The 21,483-nt window shown below is 56.3% G+C and overlaps 1 protein-coding gene across 5 annotated transcripts in view; it reads left to right on the top strand.

Annotated features, from left to right (window-relative positions):
- LARGE2 (LARGE xylosyl- and glucuronyltransferase 2) overlaps positions 1-21,483 on the top strand; it is a 23,400-nt gene extending 1,917 nt beyond the window's left edge. For 2 of the 5 annotated variants that reach the window (XM_063398483.1, XM_063398484.1), the window contains exons 2-16: positions 3,602-3,762; positions 14,900-15,073; positions 15,323-15,579; positions 15,963-16,045; positions 16,315-16,442; positions 16,837-17,004; positions 17,154-17,258; positions 17,528-17,640; positions 17,745-17,870; positions 18,001-18,156; positions 18,265-18,428; positions 18,703-18,981; positions 19,319-19,465; positions 19,605-19,800; positions 19,908-21,483. In XM_063398483.1, the coding sequence (XP_063254553.1) occupies positions 14,956-15,073; positions 15,323-15,579; positions 15,963-16,045; positions 16,315-16,442; positions 16,837-17,004; positions 17,154-17,258; positions 17,528-17,640; positions 17,745-17,870; positions 18,001-18,156; positions 18,265-18,428; positions 18,703-18,981; positions 19,319-19,465; positions 19,605-19,800; positions 19,908-20,105 (2,238 nt within the window). In that variant the 5' untranslated portion in view covers positions 3,602-3,762; positions 14,900-14,955 and the 3' untranslated portion in view covers positions 20,106-21,483. Of the gene's footprint in view, positions 1-3,601; positions 3,763-4,891; positions 5,015-12,965; positions 13,101-14,899; positions 15,074-15,322; positions 15,580-15,962; positions 16,046-16,314; positions 16,443-16,836; positions 17,005-17,153; positions 17,259-17,527; positions 17,641-17,744; positions 17,871-18,000; positions 18,157-18,264; positions 18,429-18,702; positions 18,982-19,318; positions 19,466-19,604; positions 19,801-19,907 lie in introns of those variants that run through there. The other 3 variants (XM_063398486.1, XM_063398488.1, XM_063398487.1) reach the window with 3 other exon arrangements.

The following is a 21,483-nucleotide window of genomic DNA, read 5'->3' as shown; positions in this document are numbered from 1 at the left end:
GGCTTATGGTGCCCGTGGTGTGTGTGGCAGCAGGAGGTGTAAGGCTGGGCTGAGGGACTAGTGTCTCTCTTGAGTGTGCCCAGAATGATCTAGGAGCAACTCTTTCCTTAGTGCTTACTGTCAGTCTGGGTGCTGAGGGCTTGTGCTTACTGGAAATCCACTGGCTGTAACTGAGGCCAAATAGTTCCAATGCTCTAATGATGAGGGGTGCAGGCTCAGCACTAACGGGAAGAAAAGAAGCAAACCAAAAACAAGCGAATGTTCTGCCAGCCCATCTGTGGGTACAGTGCTGAAATCCAGCTTGCTTGGCTGCCAGTGTCTTGCTCTTTGCTCAGATCCATGAGACCACGCCATATCTGGGAAGCCTGGCTTCAGGTGCAGCACTGCCACGGCTGTCAGGCAGTTCATCCTCAGGAAGCCTCAAACACATCTTTCAGAGTGCCAGGATGAGGATGTTTTCATACAGTACCTGCCAGGGTTGGAGCTGGGGAGCAGGATGTGGGAGGATACACTCAGTATATTGATGCTTGGCTGTGTCTTGGGAGCGGGGTAGTTGGGGTGAGAAGTGGATATTCTCCCCAACATTGTCTTTCTGCTGACCCTCCCCTGCCAGAAGGGAAGTAGCCTGGCAGTATGAGGTGGGGGATGTGGATCTCTTTGGCTGTGGCTGTGATGAAGAATGAGGTGGCCTTTCTGGCCTTTTCTTTAGGGCGTCCCATCCTGCCCTTCTCAGCTCTCACGCCATGGTCTGGCTATGTATTTTCTTTGCTTCTGGATGAGCTCAGCCAATACTTTGGGATAGCTGGGGATAAATTATGAATAACCTGTAGATGGAAGCATGTCCAGGGAGTATTTTAGTCCCTGTTACATGAACTCTGCCTAGAATGGAAGGCCTCATTGACTCATGATATCCCACTGGAGACCAACACCTTTCAGGAGAGCTCCAAATCTCTGTCCAAATGAGGAGACAAGGGCAATGAAGCACACCAGGTTCTGAGCATGGCAATGCCGGTGGTGGTAGCTTGTACTTCTGATCTTGGAAAGCCCTCCTGGGGTCTGGAAATGCAACAGCTGGCAGGGAAAGCTGGTGGTGTAGTACCTAAGTTCCTGAAGTGTTGCTGTCAGATCTGTTACTTGAAGCAGTAGTCCGACAGGAAGGGAAATCCAGGTCAAACAAGCTTAAGGGGCTTTTCAATGTGTGTTTTGACTTGGAGGCATTTTGTTGCTGCTCTCTGTCAGGGTGCCCCTGCCCTTCCCAGCTTAGCTCAGACTTGGCATCTCTGGAGAAAGACTCTTTTTGGCTTCCCAGGAGGAACAACATGTCTGGCAATGTGTGCAGAGCCCTGCTGCGAGATACTGACTGCCTCCTGCCTCCAGATGCCTTTTCCAGAAAGCCATTTAGAGCCACAGATTGTTACTTGGATAACTCCCTTCCCTGATTCATTAGCAATGTGCAGTCTCTCCTGTAATACTCAAATCTGCCTGTGCCAAGGGCTGAAAGGGAGAGGCCATGTCTTTTAATATCCATGTGATGCAGCTGGAAAAAACTTTTGGACACGTAGTTCTCTGATGGCTGAGTTGATGGAAACACTCCAAGGGAGAGATACAGCTGGGCCCTGAGGGAGAGGGCACTGCAACTGCTTTTGGATGTGTGAGGGGTAACTGCTTGTGGTTTCTGACCTGCCTTTCCCCCTGCATCACCATAAGCTCCCCTGACCCCACCTGGAGAAGGCAGCAGACCTGGAGATTGGTCCCAGCAGGCTGCAGATCTTGCAGGTCCTGTGTGTGGTGCTGTGTAAATGACTGCTGGAGGCTGGGTTGCAGCCATATGATGTGGGCTCCATCCTGGAGATGAGGCTCCAGCCATGTGTGCATGGGAACTCTGCTGCCCCTGTGATGCTGTGGTGGATCCCAGTGGAGAGTGCTGTTGTGTGACAGACACATATCTGTTCTCATCACTCAGTACTATCTCTGCTGAAGGGGCTTTTGCTTTTCAAGCTCTTTGCTGTTGAAAGTACTCAGTGTTGTTGCCAGCAGCTTCTGCTTCCTAGCCCAGGTGGAGGGACTTGGCTCTTACCTGCTGAACTGTTCCCTGGAAATACAAAGCTCTGGTAGCACCTGGGGAGGGCTGTGGGGTGTACGCGAGAAGGGTTTGGCACTCTGGTTCATATCCTGTTCCTACTGCCCCAGAAGTATCCATCTCTTGAGTTTCCCCTCTTAGACCCCTTTGGTCTGAGGCAGGAGCTGACGGATCAGGACAAGCAGAGTGAGGATGGTGCAGGAGACAGCTGTTTACTGACATGTGCTGTAGGGTCCATTCTGTCCTCTCTCACTGGCTGCCACCTTGTAGCCAGAATCTGATGGGGACTCAGAAAGCAGAAGTTTTGTTGGGCCTTGTTGCTGAAGAAGAGTTTTGCTGAACAGTGCAGTGCTGTACTTCACTCCTGGAATTGCTGGATTTCACTGTTCAGGTAGCAGCTGTTGTTACTATTTTTTATTTCCAGCCCTTGTTGGGATTGATGTCACCTCCCTTCTGTCCTATTATGCTGTGCCAGGCTGGCCTGGGGTTTGCTGTGGCTTAGAGGGGTACAGGAATACAGCACGCTGCACACTTGTTTCTCTGTTTGGGCTTTTAAAACAGGTGGACAGACCAGATACATGCTTTTAGTAGGTTTTTATCTGCTTTTAAAGTCCTGCTCCATCTTAGAGCAACAATGTGTGGATAGAGAGTCTTTAAAACAAAATTCCCAATTCTTCTCTGATTCCTTTGCCCCAGCATATCAGTATGTCTGTGCTTCTGTTTTTGACTTTCTCCTGATAAGGAGCTAAGGATCCTCCTAGCCTTCTGGGAGAAGGGCTTATCCAGTTCATCCTGCAGTTGTGGAATGTGTGTGCCCAACTCTGTGGGAGTTGGAGGAAAGGGGGTGCCCTGGCAAGATCCCAGCAGAGGAAGAGGATTTCCTCTGAGGAGGAGTAACATGTGCAGACTGCTCTGCTCTCTTCAGCACAAGTTGTGTGTGTGATGTTTTTTGCCTGCTTGCTCTCTCCTCTGCCTTTCCTCTCTCCCTCTATGCATCTATTTGGATAGACACTCCTAAGTGCCTTTATGGGGCTGCCTAGGGCATGTCACGGGGGCTCAGGTTACTAGACATGATAGTTAATCCCTTTATTGCCTCACAAGTTAGACACTTGCTGCTGCTCTCATGTTTGGGAGGGGGCCAGAGAACTTGCATCCCTCCCCCAGTTCCTGATGCTGCTGAAGGATTGGTGTGAGGACTGACACGTGTTGCAATGGAACATGGTGGCTGTGGCTTTGCCAGCAGTTCTGGGGACATGTGGACAGCCCTCCTTGCGTGGGGGGAACGTGCCAAGGACTGTGCAGGGAACTGGGTCTGGGAATATGCAGCATGCAGGTAGTCGTTCTCCCCTGGGCTGTCTGGGTAGCCTTGGTGACACTGAGCTGTGCTTTGTGACAGGCTGGAGGATAGGGACAGGACCAAGGTGTTGGGTGCTCTTATCTGTTACTCTTGGATGTGCAGGGGCCTGTCCTCAGAGCTCTCTTATGCAGTAGCTCTTCACGTGACTGTCTTTTGGGTTTCAGGTGACAGCAAGCTCCAAATCTCTCAAGTACAGCTGAGATGTCTTATCTGCCCTTCAAGCTGAGAATCCTTGGTTAGAGAGGGGTCCTCACGGGCACCACCAGGCTGTGCCAACTTCTCCAGCTGTTCCTAGCCACTCCTGCAACATTGGCAGCCTTCAAAGGTTAGTTATCATGTGTGTTAAGTAGATGGTTTACATGTGGTTGCTCCTTTGCTGTTTTAGTGTTTCTAAATCGGTAAATGGGATAATTGCATGGCAGAAGGGCTTGGCTCTGTGGGTATTTGGGACCTGTGGGAGGCTCTGGAGAGACAACACTGGTACTTGTAAAACCCCGTAGTCCAGTTCTCTGGAGGGAAGGACCAGATTCTCCACAGCAGTCCTCTGAATAAAGTGTGATCCCATCTCTGTGGCTGTTCACCTGAGTGTGCATGTCTGGATCCTTCTCCCCAAACAATACTATGGTCTATTGCTTACTTCTTGTGTAGTGGGCAGTAAGTCACTGGGACCTGGACTGAGGAACTGGAACAAACTCTCTGGGCCACGGAGAATGGGAAGACTGCCTTCTGAAGGCTGGGAGCTTGTGCTGGCATTGTTCTGTCCTAGCAGCTTCTTTTCCCTCTGTCCGTTCCATCAAGTGTTTCTTTGGGGCTACTGTTCTCGGTGCCACCTCTCTCTCCCTGCCCCTCATTAGTGTAGGGCTTGGCATGCCAGCAGGAGGGAGCCTCAGCATGTCTACGCCTTGATCGGATTTGTCAAGGCTCCTTCTCTTTTCTTCCTGTTCATTGAGGTCTGAAACAAAGCAAACAGAGGAGAGGAATTCCAAAGAATAGGAGTGAGGGAAGAGAGGAACGCTGGAGTGACAGGCTGTCCCTGCACACACGCACCCCCTGCCGTGGTCTGGTGGGGCAGAGCTGGTGGCAGAGCATTTTGGGAGGTGAGGCCATTCCTTGGCACTCCCGTTCCCAGCTCTGGCACCAGCTGCCTTTCTCCCCGTGCTGTGCTGTGGGGCTCCTGTCCTCACTGCTCAGGCAGCTTCCAGAGCCTCAGGCTGGCTGCCTACTCTGCACGGGCACGTGCGCCTGAGCACAGCTTGAGGGAAGCAGGGCATTATTTGAACTGCTTTGTTTGTCTTGGGCTGTGGTAAAAGGTTTCCCTCTTTACCTGTGTCAGGAAATTTTCCCCTGCCAGGCAGATCCAAAGAAGCCCGACAGGGAGCTGAACGTCCTGCCCGGGTGCCAGGGCGGTGAGGCTCTGGCGCCTCCCCACCTTGGAGCCAGATAAGTGCTGGAACAAGGCCCTTTTGTGCAGACAGGTGTGTGAAGTGGAGACAAACGTGCTCTGGCACTCAGATTGTTTCCCAGGAGGCAGGAGACTCAGGAGGGGAGTCATGACCAGCCAGACAAAGCTGCCACAGGTAAAGCTTTATCCAGTCTGATAGATCTCCCTGCTCCCTCCTTTGTCATCCCCAGGCCCTCATGCAGTTTGCCCTTCATCCTGCCCCTGACCCTCCCATAGATTTGATCAAGGAAGGCAACAGGATGCTCAACAGCCCCAGTATAAAGCACTTGAGGTGAAATACATCCCTGCTAGTAACACCCTCCTCCTTGCATTTAAGCTTCAAGGAACAGTCTTTAAGCTACAGCCTCTTCTTTCCTTCTTCCTCCTTGTTCTCTACCTTCTGGCAATCTCTGCACTCCATGGTTTAATTAAAGAGCAGAGCAAAGTGCTTAGACTCCAAAATGTGCAGATTAAGGGGTTACTAATCCTTTTCCTCAATGGGTGCTCACATCCTGTCCAGCCTGTTATCAAGCTTCTGTTCCCTTAGTGGAAACTTGGCCAAACTTGAGACCTCTGCTTCTCTTCCTGCTTGCTGTGCTGAGGAGAAAGGGCGAGGGGTGACAGGAGAGCCATGGGGGAGAAGCAAAGTGAGCTGTGGACTCACGGAATTCTTGGGGTGGGTTTGTAGTCAACCCTGGCTATCTTTGCTTTTTGTATCCTGTCTGGTTTTGGTGCTCCAGGAGCAATAAAGCAGGGGTTTGGTGTTTTTCTTTTGGGTTTTTTTTGAGTGCTGTCTTCCTCTTCTGACAAAATGACCTTTCTGTCAGAAGAAGCAACTGCTTCCCTCTGTGTGTGTGCCTGTGTGTGTATTTGCAGGGTGATTTGGTTCAGGTCTGTGCCTGCCCTGTGCATACACCCCTCTCTTGATTCCCCAGGAGTCTCTTCTGTGCTCTCATGCCCAGTGTATGCCCAAGGGCTGCAGCACTGCTGAAAGAGCAGGGCTCCCTCACAAGAGTGGGAGGCTGGTGCCTGGCAGTGAGTGCTGCAGGAGGCCGGTTGTATGCTCATCTGGGGAGGCTGAGATCCCTTCATTGGACATACAGTGTCAGTGAGAAGGGGAAGGTGGAGTACTTGTGGATCCAGGTGGGGGCACCAGGAGGGAGGAGGGAGTAGTGAGGATTAATGTGGTGGGAAGGGTAAGACTCTTCCTGGAAGACCTGATCACAGAATGGTCTGAGCTCTTATGCCTCTCCCAGTGCAGGCTGGGCACTGCACAGAGGTTGCTGTGGATTGCAGAAGGCATGAGCTTTTGTCCTCAGCCACTCATCTGCTGCTTGGTTGAGTTGAGCTATGCTGTTTCTTCCCTGCCTTTGTCCTTTAGCGTGCAAGTTCAAGGTTTAGCTCAGCAGTGTGAGAAGCCCCAGGGATGGGAACACAAGGAGCAGCAGGAAGGGAGGAGGGCTAGTAACGTGTTTGGATGTTGGGAGTATTCTCCTTTCCACTGCCTGGCTTTGGGAACTGCCTCCCCTCTGAGATCTTCTTCCCCTCCTATTTTGCCCCCATCAGTCACTAACTCATTTCCAGTTTGCAAGATGCCCCATGGTTTTTTTTGCAGGTAAGTTTTGTGTCTTAGCCTGGACAGCAGTTTTTCCTCCGCAGTGTTGTCAGAGCCTCTTGGCAATGTGCAAGCTTCTCTGTTGCTCAGAATCACTTCTGGTCTTACAAAATGCCCAGGGCACCCTGAGTGGATGGCACTATTGCTGCTTGGGTGTTTCAGAGCCTGCCCTGAGCCATTCTGGTTTGCTATTTATAGTGCAGTTGTTCCATTCCTGTGTGGACGAGCTCTGCTTTCAGCCTCGCTTGGGCACTGAGGGCACTGGTGCCAGGAATAGCTCTGGACAGGGGAGATGCAGGAGTGGCTGCGTGAGCACAGCTCCCAGTTTGGGCCAGTCCCTTGTGGAAGAGGTACTGGGCTGCAGCCGTGAGCGCAGCTGCTTTTCACGCACAGGAGGGGGATTGCCTTTCTGTGTCAGTCAGTGCCTGGCTGCTGGACTAGAGTCTGGCATTGGGACAGAATTTGGAATTTGGAAGAGTTGCTCCAGTGACCAATGCTAGCAGCACTGGTGAGGGACCATGGTGTCACGAGCTGATGGCATGAAGCTGTAGCAGCAGAGGATTAGGTTGGTTATTAGGAAAAACCCAGAGGGTGGCTGGGCATTGGAACAGGCTCCCCAGGGAAGTGGTCACAGCACCAAGCCTGACAGAGTTCAGGAAGCATTTGGACAATGCTGTCAGCCATGTGGTGTGATTTCTGAGGTTGTCCTGTGCTGAGCTGGGAGCTGGACTTGATGATCCTTGTGGGTCCCTTCCAGCTCAGAATATTCTATGGTTGTGTGCTGGGCAGTTGGTATGGGAAGCCCTGGTCCTAGCATGTCTTCCAAGCAGTGACAGTGACCTTGTGTGTCCTGAACTGCTGCCCACTGCAGGTGGGGATCCCTTGTGGTGGGGTACCTGCCATTCCCTGCAAAGGGCTCTGCTTTCCTTGCCCTAGGACTGAGGGAGCTCAAGCTAAGGCCTGAAAGGAGCCTGCAGCACAAAAAAAAATCAACACCCTCCTCAGCACTGCTGCTTGGGCAGAGCTGCTCCAGCCTTCTGGCTCATGATGCTCTCAGCTTGTCTGGAGACCTGAGCTGGACAAATAATTAATTGCTTGATTTAGTGCCCAAAATGAAAAGCTGGAGGGAGAAAAACTCAACACAGACAAATTTGAGAGACCCTTTATCTTTTCTTTTAAATGTAATGCAGCTCAATTACAAACAAAGCAATGCAAAATGAGACTTTTTTGCTTGGAAAACAAAGCATTTTGTTCTTGTCCAAAACTTGAAGTGAAGGAGCAAATAGCTCTGAGCTGTCTGGAAACTGCAGTTTTCAATCAATAACTATTCAGCCAAAAACATTTGCCCAGTTCTGCTGGTAACAATGCACAGCAGGCACCTGACAGCCTGGCTCACAGCCATGGCCTTGGCACCTCCCCAGAGGTGGATGGTGTCCGTACCTCTTGTGAGCTTTTCCAGGTAGAGTGCCAATATGGGGTTGTTGGAGTCCCTTTGTCTCCATTTTTGCTGTAATTAACCTAATTAATTTTGCCTGAGGTGATGCAGACTCAGACAAGCATGTGTAGGGGGTAGGTTTGGCCTGTTGTGCTGGGATATGGGCTACCTTGTCCCACCAGGGAGCACCACTTGGTGCAGGACGTTCAAGAGCTTTTCAAGGGAGCAGGGGGACGTGGGGTTAGTCCCTACCCATGGGCACTGCTAGCTGGAAATTTGGCATGTCAGTGCCGCACAGGATGAAATTCCCAGCCCTGGCTGGATCAGCAGGATGCCTGCTGGGTGTTCAGCTGTGCTGATGGCAGAGCTGGGCCTGGTGGAGGGCTTGCTGCAGGCTGACTTGGATTCAAGCTGGAGCTCCTGGCTGCTGACCCTGCTCTGCTCTGACCCCAGGAACTGTTGCAAGCCCGCAGCAGTGGAAGTGTCAGGAAGTGGCAGGGTGAACAGGTATTGATGCCCAGAGCATCCGGAGACCAGGACACAGTGAACTTAATGGATTCAGAGCTGGCCATTAGCTGCAGCACAGACATCAGCAAAAATGCAGATAGTAGAAACCTAATCCTATCAGTGAGGAAGGGAGCTGGAGATCAGCCCCTGTTGGTGCTCCTGTTTCAAGATGCAGTTGGGGTCCTCCTGCAGAGTGCCCAGGCCTGGTCCCTCCTGTGCCAAGCCGTGCTGGCAAGGGAGGCGTGTGGAGGAGATTTGATTCAGGATTTTGTGGCCTCTGTGTCTGTCCTCAGTTAGGCTTGAGCTTCACCAGGCCCAGAAAAAGGCCAGTCAGTGTTGATACTTCACCTGCTGAGTATCCTCTTAGCATCAAACAACTTGTAGTCCAGGGAGGTAAAGCTGGAAGCAGTGCGTTGAACACCTCGTCTGAGTTTCTTGGGGGTCCTTCCAGCTTCTTCTTGGGCTTAAGAGGAGTGAGAGCACTTGGGGACTGTGTTGCTGTCAGGGTGGGCCCCCTTTACTTTGCCTGAGAGTTGTGGCAAAATGCAGCTGCCCAGCTTGTAAGCACCCCAGGATGTCTGGTAGGCTTAAGCCTCCTACGCCACACTTGCACATTCTGCTGTGGCACTGGCCTCCCCACGTGTGCCCTCTGTGGCTGAGGCTCTGCCAGGCAGCTGAACCCAGGGCCTGGCTGTGGGCAGGGAGACTGAGTATGCAAAGGCAGACTGTGTCTAGCAGGGCCTTGTGATCGGAGTCCCTGCCAAGAGGAGCTGCTCCCCTAATACATTCCTGGGTTTCAGACATGAAGAGGTAAGCAGCAAGGCATTCCTGTGTCAGACCCAGCCTGAGCTTGCTGGTTTCCTCTGGAAACAAGGAGACAGTCTGGTGACAAGAGTCTCTGCTTCAGCCAAGCTTGGAGCTTCAACACCCTTCAGAGACTTGTAGCTCCTCTTCCCTCAGTGCTGTGGTTCTGCCAGAGAAGGAGATGGCTTTTCAGTGTGACCTCTGCAGAATAAAAAACTGAACTCAGAGTGGCAGAACTGTGTGTGTGGTAATCTTATGGGCCTAAGAAGAGCTTGATGTTTGAGAATGAGCTGTAACTGAGGCGTAGCTGCCTGGTGTCCCAGGAGGATCTTTTCTGGGACTTTCTCAGCAGCTTGGTGGTGTCTGGAGGCAGTGGGGAGATGAGGATGCTTCCTCCTTTTACAGCTTGTGTTGGTATCCAACTCTGTGGATGCTGCTGGATCCCACCTCTAGAACGTGCTGGCTGTTTTGCCAGAGGTTGCTCTTTCCAGGGAAGTACAAAGGTGAAACTCTCACTTAGGGTTTGCTTGTCATAAGACTGGGGAGGGAGGGACAGCATGGTAATCCGGAGCATGGGGTTTTAATCCTGTTCTCCTGGCCAAATTCCATTCCGCCTCTGTAAATTCCTGCAGCAGTCCTGCTCTGCACTGCCTGTGTGGTGTCTGCTGGCTGGCACAGCCCCCCTCAAGCAGCAGCATTTCAGGCATGGGGAGCAGGACGGGGAGGTGACCCTGAATCATAAGGCGCTTTGTCAGATGGGTGCTGCAGTACACACTTTAAAGGTGATCTGCTGAATGAGGAACCAGCCTGTCCCCTCCCATCTCTTTGTAAGAGCAAAAGTAAATGTCCCCAGTTGCCTGTCTGCATGGTATGGTGCCTTTTCTGAGTTGCCAGTCTGGCAGTGCAGCTCTTGTCACAGCTTTCGGGCCCTTTCTCACCTCCTGCAAACCTGAGAAGATGTTGTGTTGGGCTTCTACTGAGGCAGTCTGAGCAGGTCAGCGAAACTGTCACTGTTCCAAAAATGAGACCTGGGAGAAGAATTTGCAATTTCTGTCACCTACAGCTAGGTAAGACAACAGGCACCAAGAAATCACTCCTGCAGCTCTCTACTGAGAACAGCCAGGCTACCTCTTCACTTGTAATGCCTGGGGGGGAGGCAGTAGAGGGGGCAGCAAGCCTGGGGCTGTCCCTGTGCCCCTGCAGGCCTCTGGCTTGGTACCCACAGACAGTGTAGTTGTGCCTCAGCATCCCTCTGCAGGTACACATTAACTCTAGAAGAGACAACAGGCTAAGACACCCACCCTACCATGAGTGCCAAATGTGATGTTGTGGGAAAACAGAGCTGCTCCCCTCTGTGCTTGCAGGGCTGGAGGAAACATGGTAATGTGATGGCAAAATTTCCACTGCCAGCTCTCCCTAAACATTAACTGCTCACCTGATTATTACTGAGCCGTAAAGACCGAAGGCCATTCAGGCTGAGCTGTAGGGCCTACAAAGAAAAGGGGATTTCCTGCAAAAAGAGTGGATCTTGGAGGAGTGGAGTGCCAGCACATGGGCTGCTCTCAGGGGGAGTCTGGGGCAAGCAAAGTGGCTGCGCTTTCCCAGGAATGAAGGTTGCTTGTGTGTGGAAGGGTGGCTGGCATACAGCCAGCTTTGGGCTCCTGCCCACGCCTCAGAGGTTGGTGTTAGCATGCACTGGTGTTTGTGCAGCTGCCCAGCTCTGCTGGCATGACATTCCCTGTCCCTGGCCATTGCCCTGTTGTCACTGAAGGCAGTGTCCTAGGCATGAGACAAGACTTGGGTTCTGCCTGCCCCTTCCCTGGTATCCACTGTCAATTTCTTCCAGCTAGAGAGGGGACAGGGGTGCCTTTTCCTGTCCCAGTGGCTGTGTCCCCTGATTCCTGCTGAAGCAGGAGCTGCTTGTTCCTGGGAAGAATGTGGGGGAGGGAGGATAACCTGCTGTGAACAGCACTTCTGCCCCGCACCCGCTGGCGTTGGAAGCCGGCAGTATTGGGAAATCTCTCGTCTTACTGCTGGCCGTGCTTGTCTGGTGAGCAAGGAGACTGAGGAGGGAGGGCGGAGAGGCCCCATGCCATGACTGCAGGGACGAGTAGAGCTGGAAGCTTTACGTGCTGTGCCATGGCTCTGGTACCTGCTGTGCCCCTTGCCAAGGAGCTGCTTCCAGCCTTGCCCTCTGCTTGCCGTGCTTCTAATGTTTCACAGAGGAGGGGAGGCTGTGTAGCTGCCTTCTGGCTTGCCATCTTCACCTCCATGAACACGCTAAAAATGCCCCTGCCATGCCTGTGCTCCCCAGCAGCCTGCCTGTTCCTGCCCTGGCTGGAGAGGGCCTGCCTGGGTCTCAAAGCGCTCGCTCTAGGTGCTGGGAGGAAACAAGGTATGGTGGCGTGTGGAGGGGCTGTGGAGGTCCCCTGGAGGCGGTTTCCCTGCTGAGGCGGTGCTGTTGGCAGTGGGCTGCAGGAGCCCTGCACTGCTCCCAAAGCACGGGTGAGCCCTGCCTGGCCACTGCCCCAGCTGGAGCACATGAGGGTACCGAGGGGCAGGGCGGGTTCCGGGAGCGGAGCGTGTGCCCCGGGGCGGCGGGGGGAGCAAAGGGAAGGGCCCTGCCCGGGGAGCCGCGGGCTCGGAGGAGCAGCGGGGCAGCCCGGGTGTTTCCTCTCCCTGCCGGGGCAGGGCTGGGCTGAAGGGCGCTGCCGAGGAGCCGCTGCCTCTTGTATCGGGGCTCTGCAAGGGCAAGCAGGAGCTGCCCGAGCGGGAGGCAAGCGCGTCCCCCGGGGCAGCCACCTGCGTGCCGCTGTGGCTGCGCGGGCAGGCCGGGGCAGGCCGCGCCTCGCCCGGGGCTCTGCGCTGGGGCCACTTCCACGGCATCGGGGCGCTGTGCAGGCATCCCGCATCCCGGGGCTCTGCTGCAGCCTCCTCCCACCGCACCCCGCAGCGGCTTCTCCTTCTGCTCCAGCCCCGGGCCAGGGCTGCCGCCTTTGCCCGGCCCCGGGGCCGGCGCAGGGGGGGCCGGAGCTGCAGGTAGAGCCTCTCTCTGCATAGTTAGCATTCCCAGCCCCGGCCTCCTGCTCCTCCTTCCACCATCCTGCTCATTCCTAGTGCGCTGGGCAGGTCTGGTTGAACACTGCACCCTTTCAGTGAGCCCTGCTCTTCTGGGCCAGAGCAAGGGTGAGACGGCAGGGAAACAGTTCTTTCCCTTTCAAGTCCACAGTGGGGCTTGCACTCTGCTCAGTTGATGGGCAAGTGCTCTGTCGGTAGCCAATATCTTTTCTCTCTGGGTAATTGCAAGGTCTGCATCCCAGCCTCGCCACATTTTCATCCCAGGCAGGCTGTGGACCCGCTCTTTGCCGGTCATGGGGAGAACAGGTGGGCTCTGCCGCCATCCGGAGGCCCCCGAAGATCTCAGTGAGGACAAAGTCTTCTGCACCTGCCCCAACAAAGGAGGAAGGCAGGTGCTAGGAAAGGGGTAGATAATCCTGATGCTTCGTTTTTTTGCTGTGGAGAAGGGATAGTGAGGCCTGGGAGTGAAAAGGGAGCTGGAAGGAGGATGGATTCTTCCCAATTTACTTTGGGCAACTCCTCACCCCTGGCACTGCGGGCTCTTGAGTAGAAAGCGAATTTAATCTCTTGTTTTGTTTGTTCTTTCTTCCTCTGAAAGGGGGGCCGGCAGGGTGTGCGGGGGGAGTTTGGGTTTGAGAGCAGGGAGGAGGGGGAAAGTGTCAGATCTAGAAAGGGAGGAGTAAAGGGAGGACGGGGAACGGCAGCCCCGGGAGGGAGCAGCAGCAGTGGGCTGCCAGCCGCCTTGGGAGGCGCCGGGGAAGGAGGAGGCGAGGGGAGAGGCAGGTAAGGAAATCAGCGCCTGGGGGGAAGGCAAGCAGCCAGGTGAGGAGCGGGACAAGGGTGGCAGAAGCTGGGGGGGCTGTGCTATGAGGTGGGGGATGGATGGATCCTTGGGTGCCTCTGGGTGAGGTTTTGAAAACTGACTTGCTGCTGGTCCCATCTGGTCCCGCAGAATTGCCATCCTAGTAGTGTGTTCACATGCAGGCTGGGGACAGAATACCATTCCTGCAGTGAGGGGCTATGGGGGCAAGTGGGAGCAGGACTCGTGCTGCTGTGTGCCCTTACCTTCTCTCTCCTTTATTTGTGCTCAAGTTGCTTCCCTGCCCCTCAGCTTCCCTGCATGCTGGGTGCTGGCTGACCTTCCTGGCCTTTCCTCACCATGCCTCCCTGCCATCCCCCTCCAGCCTGGCCTGAGCAGCCCTCCATTTTTGTGTGAACCTCGGCACGTGGGATGGGAGACAGGCCAGCAGCAGCATGTGGAGGTCTCGCCATGTCCAGCGTGGCCCGTGGCTGGGGCAGAGGGAAGAGGTGTGGGCCTGGTGTGCTCCACGTGTCAGCTCCCCTTCCCGGCCATGCTTGTGCTTGGCCTGCCCTATAGAGCACAAAAGCAGGTCAAGCCAGGGCCTGGCTTGCAGGGAGCTGTGATGCCAGTAGACACCTTCTCTGCCAGGAAAAGGGGTGCAGCTCTCGGGGGCCATGCCTGCTGCCACGGGAGCTCAGCTGGACCTCCAGTGGGCTGGCGTGGCCATGCTCCCGCGGGCTGGCCGTGCCCCAGCCCCTGTAGAGCCAGCCTGGGTGTCCCTCACTGAGGGTGGATGGGGCCATTCATCTGCAATTCCTCCAGTGGGCCAGAGCCTGCACCCGGCCCCAGGGGCCGCGAGGAGGGTCGGGGACGGCAGTGTGTGTTCTTCTCGGCTCCAGCCCCCGCGGCCCCATGGGCATCTGCACATCAATGGGCTCCAGCGGGGTGTGCGCAGGGGGAGCAGACCCTAATCCGGCCCATTCAGCCCGACGGCAGCTTTTGTTGTCCAGATGTTGCTGCGCCGAGGGCGCGGACCGCGGGCAGGGGTGCAGGCTCCGGGGGCAGGCGTGTCCTCCCCCTGGGGTCTCTGCCTGCGCGGGCACCTGGCTCCGCGGGCCCGGGCGGGAGCAGCGCTCTGCCCGTCAGAGGAGTGAGAGCGGCGTAACACGCGTGGCGGAGCCGCGGCGGGGCGAGCAGCCTGCCCCGGCCGCCCGATGCCTCACTGCGGCCGGGGTGCGACTTTCACCGAAGCGTTTGGGGTTTTCCCATGGACGTAGGCGCTTGGGTGCGGGAGTTTCCCGGGCCCCCGGCCCTGCGTGGGCCGCGCTCCAGCCCAGGCGGGGGAGGGACCGCGCCCCTCCCACGGGCAGGCTGCGGGACCCGCCGCCCGGCTCGGAGGGCCTCCTTGCATTACTATCTCTCCCCTCTTCTGTGAGCGCTAGGTCTGCGGGATGGCACGGTGCAAGGCACAGAGCTGGGGTAAAATCTCTTGAAAACCTCCTTCCTATCCCCATTCCCCTCCATGTTTGAGCCTCCCCCCACCCTGCAGGGGTGACACTGCAGGGGTCTGCAGTCTGGATGGCAGGACAAGTCTTGGGGGGGCAAATGTTCCACCATGGGCAGGAGCGTGCTGTCTGGAGAGACAATGGGTGTCTGTTTTGCTGCTTCAGTTGCTCAAGTAGAGTGAGCAGGTGATGGAGGATGTCTTGCTGGGGAGATGTTGGCACACCTGGGTGCAGGCTACTGGTGACACCTCTCTCTTTTTCCCTGTCCATCACAGGCTCTAGGATGCCAGGGCCAGCTGGACTCGGGTTGCCCACCTGATCCTTGGTGCCCATGTCCTGCCAGCACATCATGTTGCGCTCCTGGCGCATGAAGCTGAAGTTGCTGCTCGCCACAGTGACCCTGGCCATTCTCCTCTCCTGGCTCTACCTCTTTGTGGGCAACCTCGAATGTGAGTGAGTCCCTCTTGTCCTCCTCAGATCAAGGGACAATCTGCAGCAGAGGGTGGGCAGCAGAGGATTAGGTCTTGGGGTGGTTGCTCTGGCCACGCATGCCACTCAGGTGTATCTGACTTGAGGACATCTCCAGGGACATCCCTGGAGATCGGGAGAGCAGAGCTGAGATGTTGGCTGTGCCCCGCCGTTCTCACCTGGGCGCTCCTGGCCTTGCCGCACCCTTTGCATGCCCGTCTCTTCCACAGATGGCCGCTTCCTGCTGCTGCCGCCGTGCGTGGGCGAGCAGCCGAGCCGGGACGGGCAGCGGGAGGCGCTGGCCTCGCGGGTGCGCAGGGTGGAGGAGGAGAACCAGCAGCTGCGGTTGCAGCTCGGCCAGGCGCAGGCGGAGGGCGGCGACGGCAGCCCGCCGTGGGGGGCTTCTGCCGAGGACAGAGACCCCCCTGGGGGCCACAGGAGCAACCACACGGCCTGCCCCAAGCAGTGGACGGTGCACAAGTGTGAGGTGGGTGATGGCACCAGCACGCTGGCATTGTGGATGGGGAGTGTCGGATGGGAAGCAGAGGCCCTGTGGAGCAGGGACGTATGTACAAGTCACTTGGCACTGCTCTCCCTGTGCTCTGGCCATGCTGGGGCCTCATCCTGGCTCTCCACGGTGCTCAGTGGGTGAGGATATCTTTCTACTCCAGAGAAGAGAGGAGGAGTTGGCAGCAAGACTGCAGTTCCCGCTTCTAAGTTAGTGAACTCTCACCTCTCCTTGGGGCTCCTTCTGCATGGGAAAGGTTGGGTTTTGAGCCTCTCCCTGTAGAGTGGTCCCAGGGAGGAGCTGACAGCCCCTGCAAGGAGGGAATGTCTGGTCTCAAAAAGGCGCCTTTTGTCTTTGGGCAGCTCCTTCACGTCGCGATTGTGTGTGCTGGGCACAATGCCAGCCGGGACGTGGTCACCCTGGTGAAATCCATCCTCTTCCACAGGTAATGGGGAGATGTGCCAGAGGCATGCTGGTTGGGGTTCTCAGCTGAGCTGCTGCAGTCTGCACTGGGGCAGTGCTGCAGAAGAGAGGCTGTAGGACCTCTCTCTACCCCATGTGCCATTGCTTAGAGGGACAGAGGGGAATTTGTTTTCCCCAAAGGATTTTTTCCATTTGCCCCCTCAGCTGATGTCTGTCCCATGAGAGGGATGGGGGACTGTGTCCTCGTCACTCTGCTGTGATGCTGAATGTTGATGTGCTTGCCCTTGGCAGGAAAAACCCCCTCCACTTTCACTTCATCACGGATTCGGTGGCCCACCAGATCCTCCAGACGCTCTTCCAGTCCTGGATGGTGCCTTCTGTCCACGTCAGCTTCTACAATGCCGATGACTTGAAGGCAGGTGCTTGCCCTCCCTTTACCCTGTCCCAAGGCAATGCTTAGAGGGTCAAGAGGTGCAGCAGAGAGGGACGAGTGGATGGAGGGTGATTAACTTTTTCTTGCTGATCCCTGGCTCACCCCCTCCTCTTTCTGGGCTTGTTGCTGGGCTGGTACTGGTGGGGTGGGGAGGTGCCTTGCCGTAGCAGAGCCTCTGTGGCAGAGCCGAGTGCCCCAGTGAGACACTGGGTCCAGGTGGGGGTTCTGGTGGTGGAGGAAGTGCTCCAGGCTTGGCTGGCTCCAGAGCCCTTCAGTTGCTGGCCTCCTGTGCGTGGGGTGCCGGGACACGCAGCTGTCCTGCCCGGGCAGGGGAAGGGCATGGCCGTGCCCAGCCCTGAGGTGTGTTGCCTTGCAGCCAGAGGTGTCGTGGATCCCCAACAAGCACTACTCTGGCATCTATGGGCTGATGAAGCTGACACTTACCAAGGCACTGCCCTCCAACCTCTCCAAGGTCATTGTCTTGGACACAGACATCACCTTTGCCACCGACATTGCTGAGCTCTGGGCTGTCTTTGGAAAGTTTTCTGGTGAGGACAGCGTGTCCCTGGGGCCCTGGCAGGGCCTTGGGTGCTGGGCTCAGGGTGGCACTGCCTGCCTGCCACAGCACGGTGGGTTTGTTTGGGCCCTCTGAACCAACAGCAAGATGAGCTGTGTCCATGTCCCTGTGTTTCCTCAGAAAAGCAGGTGATTGGGCTGGTGGAGAACCAAAGTGACTGGTACTTAGGCAACCTGTGGAAAAACCACAAACCATGGCCAGCCCTGGGACGTGGCTTCAACACAGGTGAGTGTGGGCTGCCAGGGTGGGAGGTGCAGCCTCATGGCACAGCCAGCTGAGGTGGCACTTGGCACAGGGAGACTGAGAGAGGTTCAGGTAATGTAGGAAAGTGGTGGGCCCAAGAGGACTGCTGCAGCAGGGTTATGTGGGTGGGCACAGAGAAGTGGCATATCCCAGGGGCTGAAGGCATGCAGGCAACTGTGCCTCAGCTCTCTAGTGCTGAGGCACAGCTCTGGGTGCTCTCTCTGTGACCCAGTGCCTTCTCTGGCACTCAGGGGTGATCCTGCTGCTGCTGGACCGCCTGCGTCGGCTGGGCTGGGAGCAGATGTGGCGGCTGACAGCGGAGCGGGAGCTCATGAGCATGCTCTCCACCTCGCTGGCTGATCAGGTAACTCTCCCTGCTCTGAGGCACGTTGGTCCTGCATTCCCATAGCACTGCTGGCACAGGGGATCTTCCTCATCCACCCGTGCACTCGCCTTTCGCTCTCCTAGGATATCTTCAATGCGGTGATCAAGCAGGACCCGTCCCTGGTGTACCGGCTTCCCTGCTTCTGGAATGTGCAGCTCTCTGATCACACCCGCTCGGAGCAGTGCTACACTGAGCTCTCAGACCTCAAGGTGGGTGGGGTTGCTGCTACCTGAAGGACAATGCAGGCACTGGAGGTCCATGGGAGTCAGCTTGGGGTCTGAGGGCTTGGGGAGCCTGGTGCTGCTGACTTCCCTTACATGGGGTGACCCTACTGCTCAGGTGATCCACTGGAACTCGCCCAAGAAGCTGCGGGTTAAGAATAAGCACGTGGAGTTCTTCCGTAACCTCTACCTGACCTTCCTGGAGTACGATGGGAACCTGCTGCGCAGGGAGCTTTTTGGCTGTGCCAGTCTTCCCAGCCCACCCAGAGACCAGGTGAGGCTGACTGCAACTCTGCCCCCGACACCAGAGCTTTGGGTGGGCAGAGACCTCAAGCAACCTCCCCTGCAGTGCCTACTCTCCCTCACCTTCCTGGTGTTGCAGTTGCAGCAGGCACTGGAGGAGTTGGATGAGGACGATCCTTGCTATGACTTCCGCCAGCAGCACCTCACGCAGCACCGCATCCACCTGTTCTTCCTGCAGTATGAGTTCCTGGCCTTTCCCAACCCCACCGATGTCACCCTCGTGGCCCAGCTCTCCATGGACAGGTATTTGCTAGTAGGACTAGTGGGAGGTTGGAACCCATCTCCACTCCTCTGGGCAGGCTCCACAGCTTTGGAGCTACCAGGGAATCTCATTGTTCTCATGCCAGCATTTGGCAGTGAGGAACAACACTCCAAGCTGGGAGCATCAGTTCCTCCTGCTCCCTCCTGAACTGGGCGTGACTGGCACGTGGCTCTCTGGAGGCGCCCGGTTCTGGGATTGGTTCGGAAGCTGCCGCAGGGCAGGGCTGCTGCTCAGGCTGTTCCCTCTGCTTCCCAGGTTACAGATGCTGGAGGCCATCTGCAAGCACTGGGCAGGCCCCATCAGCCTGGCACTGTACATGTCAGACGCCGAGGCGCAGCAGTTCCTGCGCTATGCCCAGGCCTCGGAGGTGCTGAGCGCCCGCCGCAACGTCGCCTACCACATTGTCTACAGGGAGGGGCAGTTCTACCCCATCAACCTCCTGCGCAACGTGGCCTTGGCCAACACGCAGACGCCGTACGTCTTCCTGACGGACATCGACTTCCTGCCCATGTATGGCCTCTACGATTACCTCAGGTAAAGCTTTTTCCAGCTGGCTCCTGCTGAGCCTGCTGGGCTCCCCAAGCACCAGAGTTTTCAGGAAATGCCCTGGGCAGCAGCTCTCAATACAGAGGAACTGTTTCCTTCATGTTCAGCCTTGGGGTCCTGCCCTTTAGTCGGACACCGGTGGATGAGGAAGGAGCTGTGGCTGTGAGGGTTGCCCTGTTCCTGCTATCCCTGCGTGGTACCACTGCAAATTCTCAAAACCCATTAATATCCGTGTGGAGTGGTGGGTAGGCTGGGGGAGCTGAGGAAGGAGGCTGTGGCCATGCCTCAGAATCAGGGAGCCCTCACACCCTTCCTACTACCACAGGAACTCCATCCAACAGCTGGAGCTGCCCCAGAGGAAGGCGGCTCTCATCGTGCCGGCGTTTGAGACCCTGCACTACCGTCTGACCTTTCCCAAATCCAAAGCAGAGCTGCTCTCCATGCTGGACATGGGCTCCCTCTACACCTTCAGGTAGGGACTAGCATGTCCAAGCAGAATGCAGCTGTGTACCCTTGTGCCTTGGGGCTGTGCACCCCCTGTCTCAGAGGCGGGTAGCAGACCCCCTGCATCCTCTGCTGTCTCAGTCTCTCATTTCTGTCTCTCCCCGTAGGTACCACGTGTGGCCAAAAGGCCACGCCCCCACAGACTACGCCAAATGGCGGACGGCCACCGTGCCCTACCGCGTGGCATGGCAGCCAGACTTTGAGCCTTACGTTGTAGTGAGGCGAGACTGCCCCAGGTATGACCAGAGGTTCGTGGGCTTCGGCTGGAACAAAGTCTCCCACATCATGGAGCTGGATGCACAGGTGGGTGCAGGGCTCCTGGCGCGTGGAGGCGCTGGGGGCTCGTGCGGGGCAGTGGCGCCTTGGCACCACCAAGGCTCTGTCGGTAAGGGCTGCTGCTCTGTCCCCAGGAGTACGAGCTGCTGGTGCTGCCCAACGCCTTCATGATCCACATGCCCCATGCCCCCAGCTTCGACATCTCCAAGTTTCGCCTGAGTGCGGGGTACCGGGGCTGCCTCCAGACGCTGCGGGAGGAGTTCCACCAGGACCTGTCGCGGCGGTACGGGGCTGCTGCGCTCAAATACCTCACTGCCGAGAGAAGCCTGTGATGCCTGCGGACAGTGGGTGCAGGGCACAAGCAGCACGCTGGGGAAGGGAGGGCGCAGGGCCTCCCTCCTGCCCCTGCCCACCACCGCAGCCCAGCCCAAGGGAGCAGAGTCAGCAGCACGGCCTCTCCTGCCCACCACAGGGGTGCCTGTAGATAAGATGGAAGACACCAGCTGCAAGAACAGGCAGTGCCTGCAGGTCAAGCTGCTGCAGCCTTGCTGTGTTACAGGGGAACCTCCCCATGCCAGAGGCCAGGGCTGGCATCTCCTCTTTTAGCGGGTGTGGATTCCCAGTCTTCAGTAGCTCACCTCACCTTAAGGCCTGGCTCCTCCAGAGATCTGGGATTTGTACCCTGTTCTGCCTCTGCTCAGTGGTCCCAGGTCTCAGTCTTCCACACACCCCTCTAGGGTTTTGGTGAGTTGGAGATGAGGTTGTAGAGCAACCCTTTACATCCTTCGTGGAGCAGGCTCAGAGGAAGCCTCCCAGCACCCTGGGAGGAGCAGCCAGGGAATACTGTGAGTGGTTGGATCCTTGGTTCAAACCCAGATCAAGGCTGGCTGGTTAATGGGGGGAAATATTATTATTCCCCACCCGTATGGATGCAGTCTCCAGTGGAGCTGGCGCCATACAGGTGGTGTGGCAGTCACCCAGAGCAGGATAAGCTCCCAAAGCAGGATGGGCTGTCTGCTGTCCCCAGCAGTGAGCTCCCAGGGTGGAGCTGCACCTCCCAGCTGGGAGCAGCCATGCTGGGGACAGACCCTGTCCTGTGCTGGTATTGCCCCACAGTGCAGGGCTGCCAATCATCCCCATGGGCAGAACAGCAGCTTCGTGGGCCAGCACAGGCTGGGAGAAGTTCCTGGTGGGCACCACCCTGCTCCTCCCCAGATCCTGGCAGCACAGTTGTTGCCATCAACAATCAGGGATGTGGCTGACACTGGACAAGACCATAGCTGAGCACTGTGGCAGGAACCTCATGCTGGGAGCAGCTGGACTGGACACTGTTCTACCGCTATCACACACTGGAGCACAGAGGATGCATTGCTTTCCTCACACTATTTAAATTATTTAATACTTTTCTCATAAGAATTCAGTAATTAGGGTGTCTGGGGTTTTTTTTAATCTTTTCTTCTTCCCAGATGATTTTGCTGGTGGCCCTGGAGGCTCTCCAGGCCAGTTGCTGCTGCAGTCTCCACTGTTCTCTTCTTAGCTTTGCTCTGGGCTGCAAGGGCCAGCCCTGTACAGGGTGAGGATTTCCGTCCATGGTGGGAGCGGCTAAGAGGAGCCCTAGAAAGCACGGGCTATGGAAAGGGCAGAAGCGCCTCTTGCTTATTCTCTCTTTTTAATTTAATTTTTAAATTAAAGCTTTTTTATTCTTTTTCA

The sequence above is a fragment of the Prinia subflava genome, chromosome 5, assembly GCF_021018805.1.
Source record: "Prinia subflava isolate CZ2003 ecotype Zambia chromosome 5, Cam_Psub_1.2, whole genome shotgun sequence".
Classification (NCBI taxonomy): domain Eukaryota; kingdom Metazoa; phylum Chordata; class Aves; order Passeriformes; family Cisticolidae; genus Prinia; species Prinia subflava.
The sequence above is the reverse complement of the archived record's forward strand: the minus strand, read 5'-3'. Positions and strand labels throughout refer to the sequence as shown.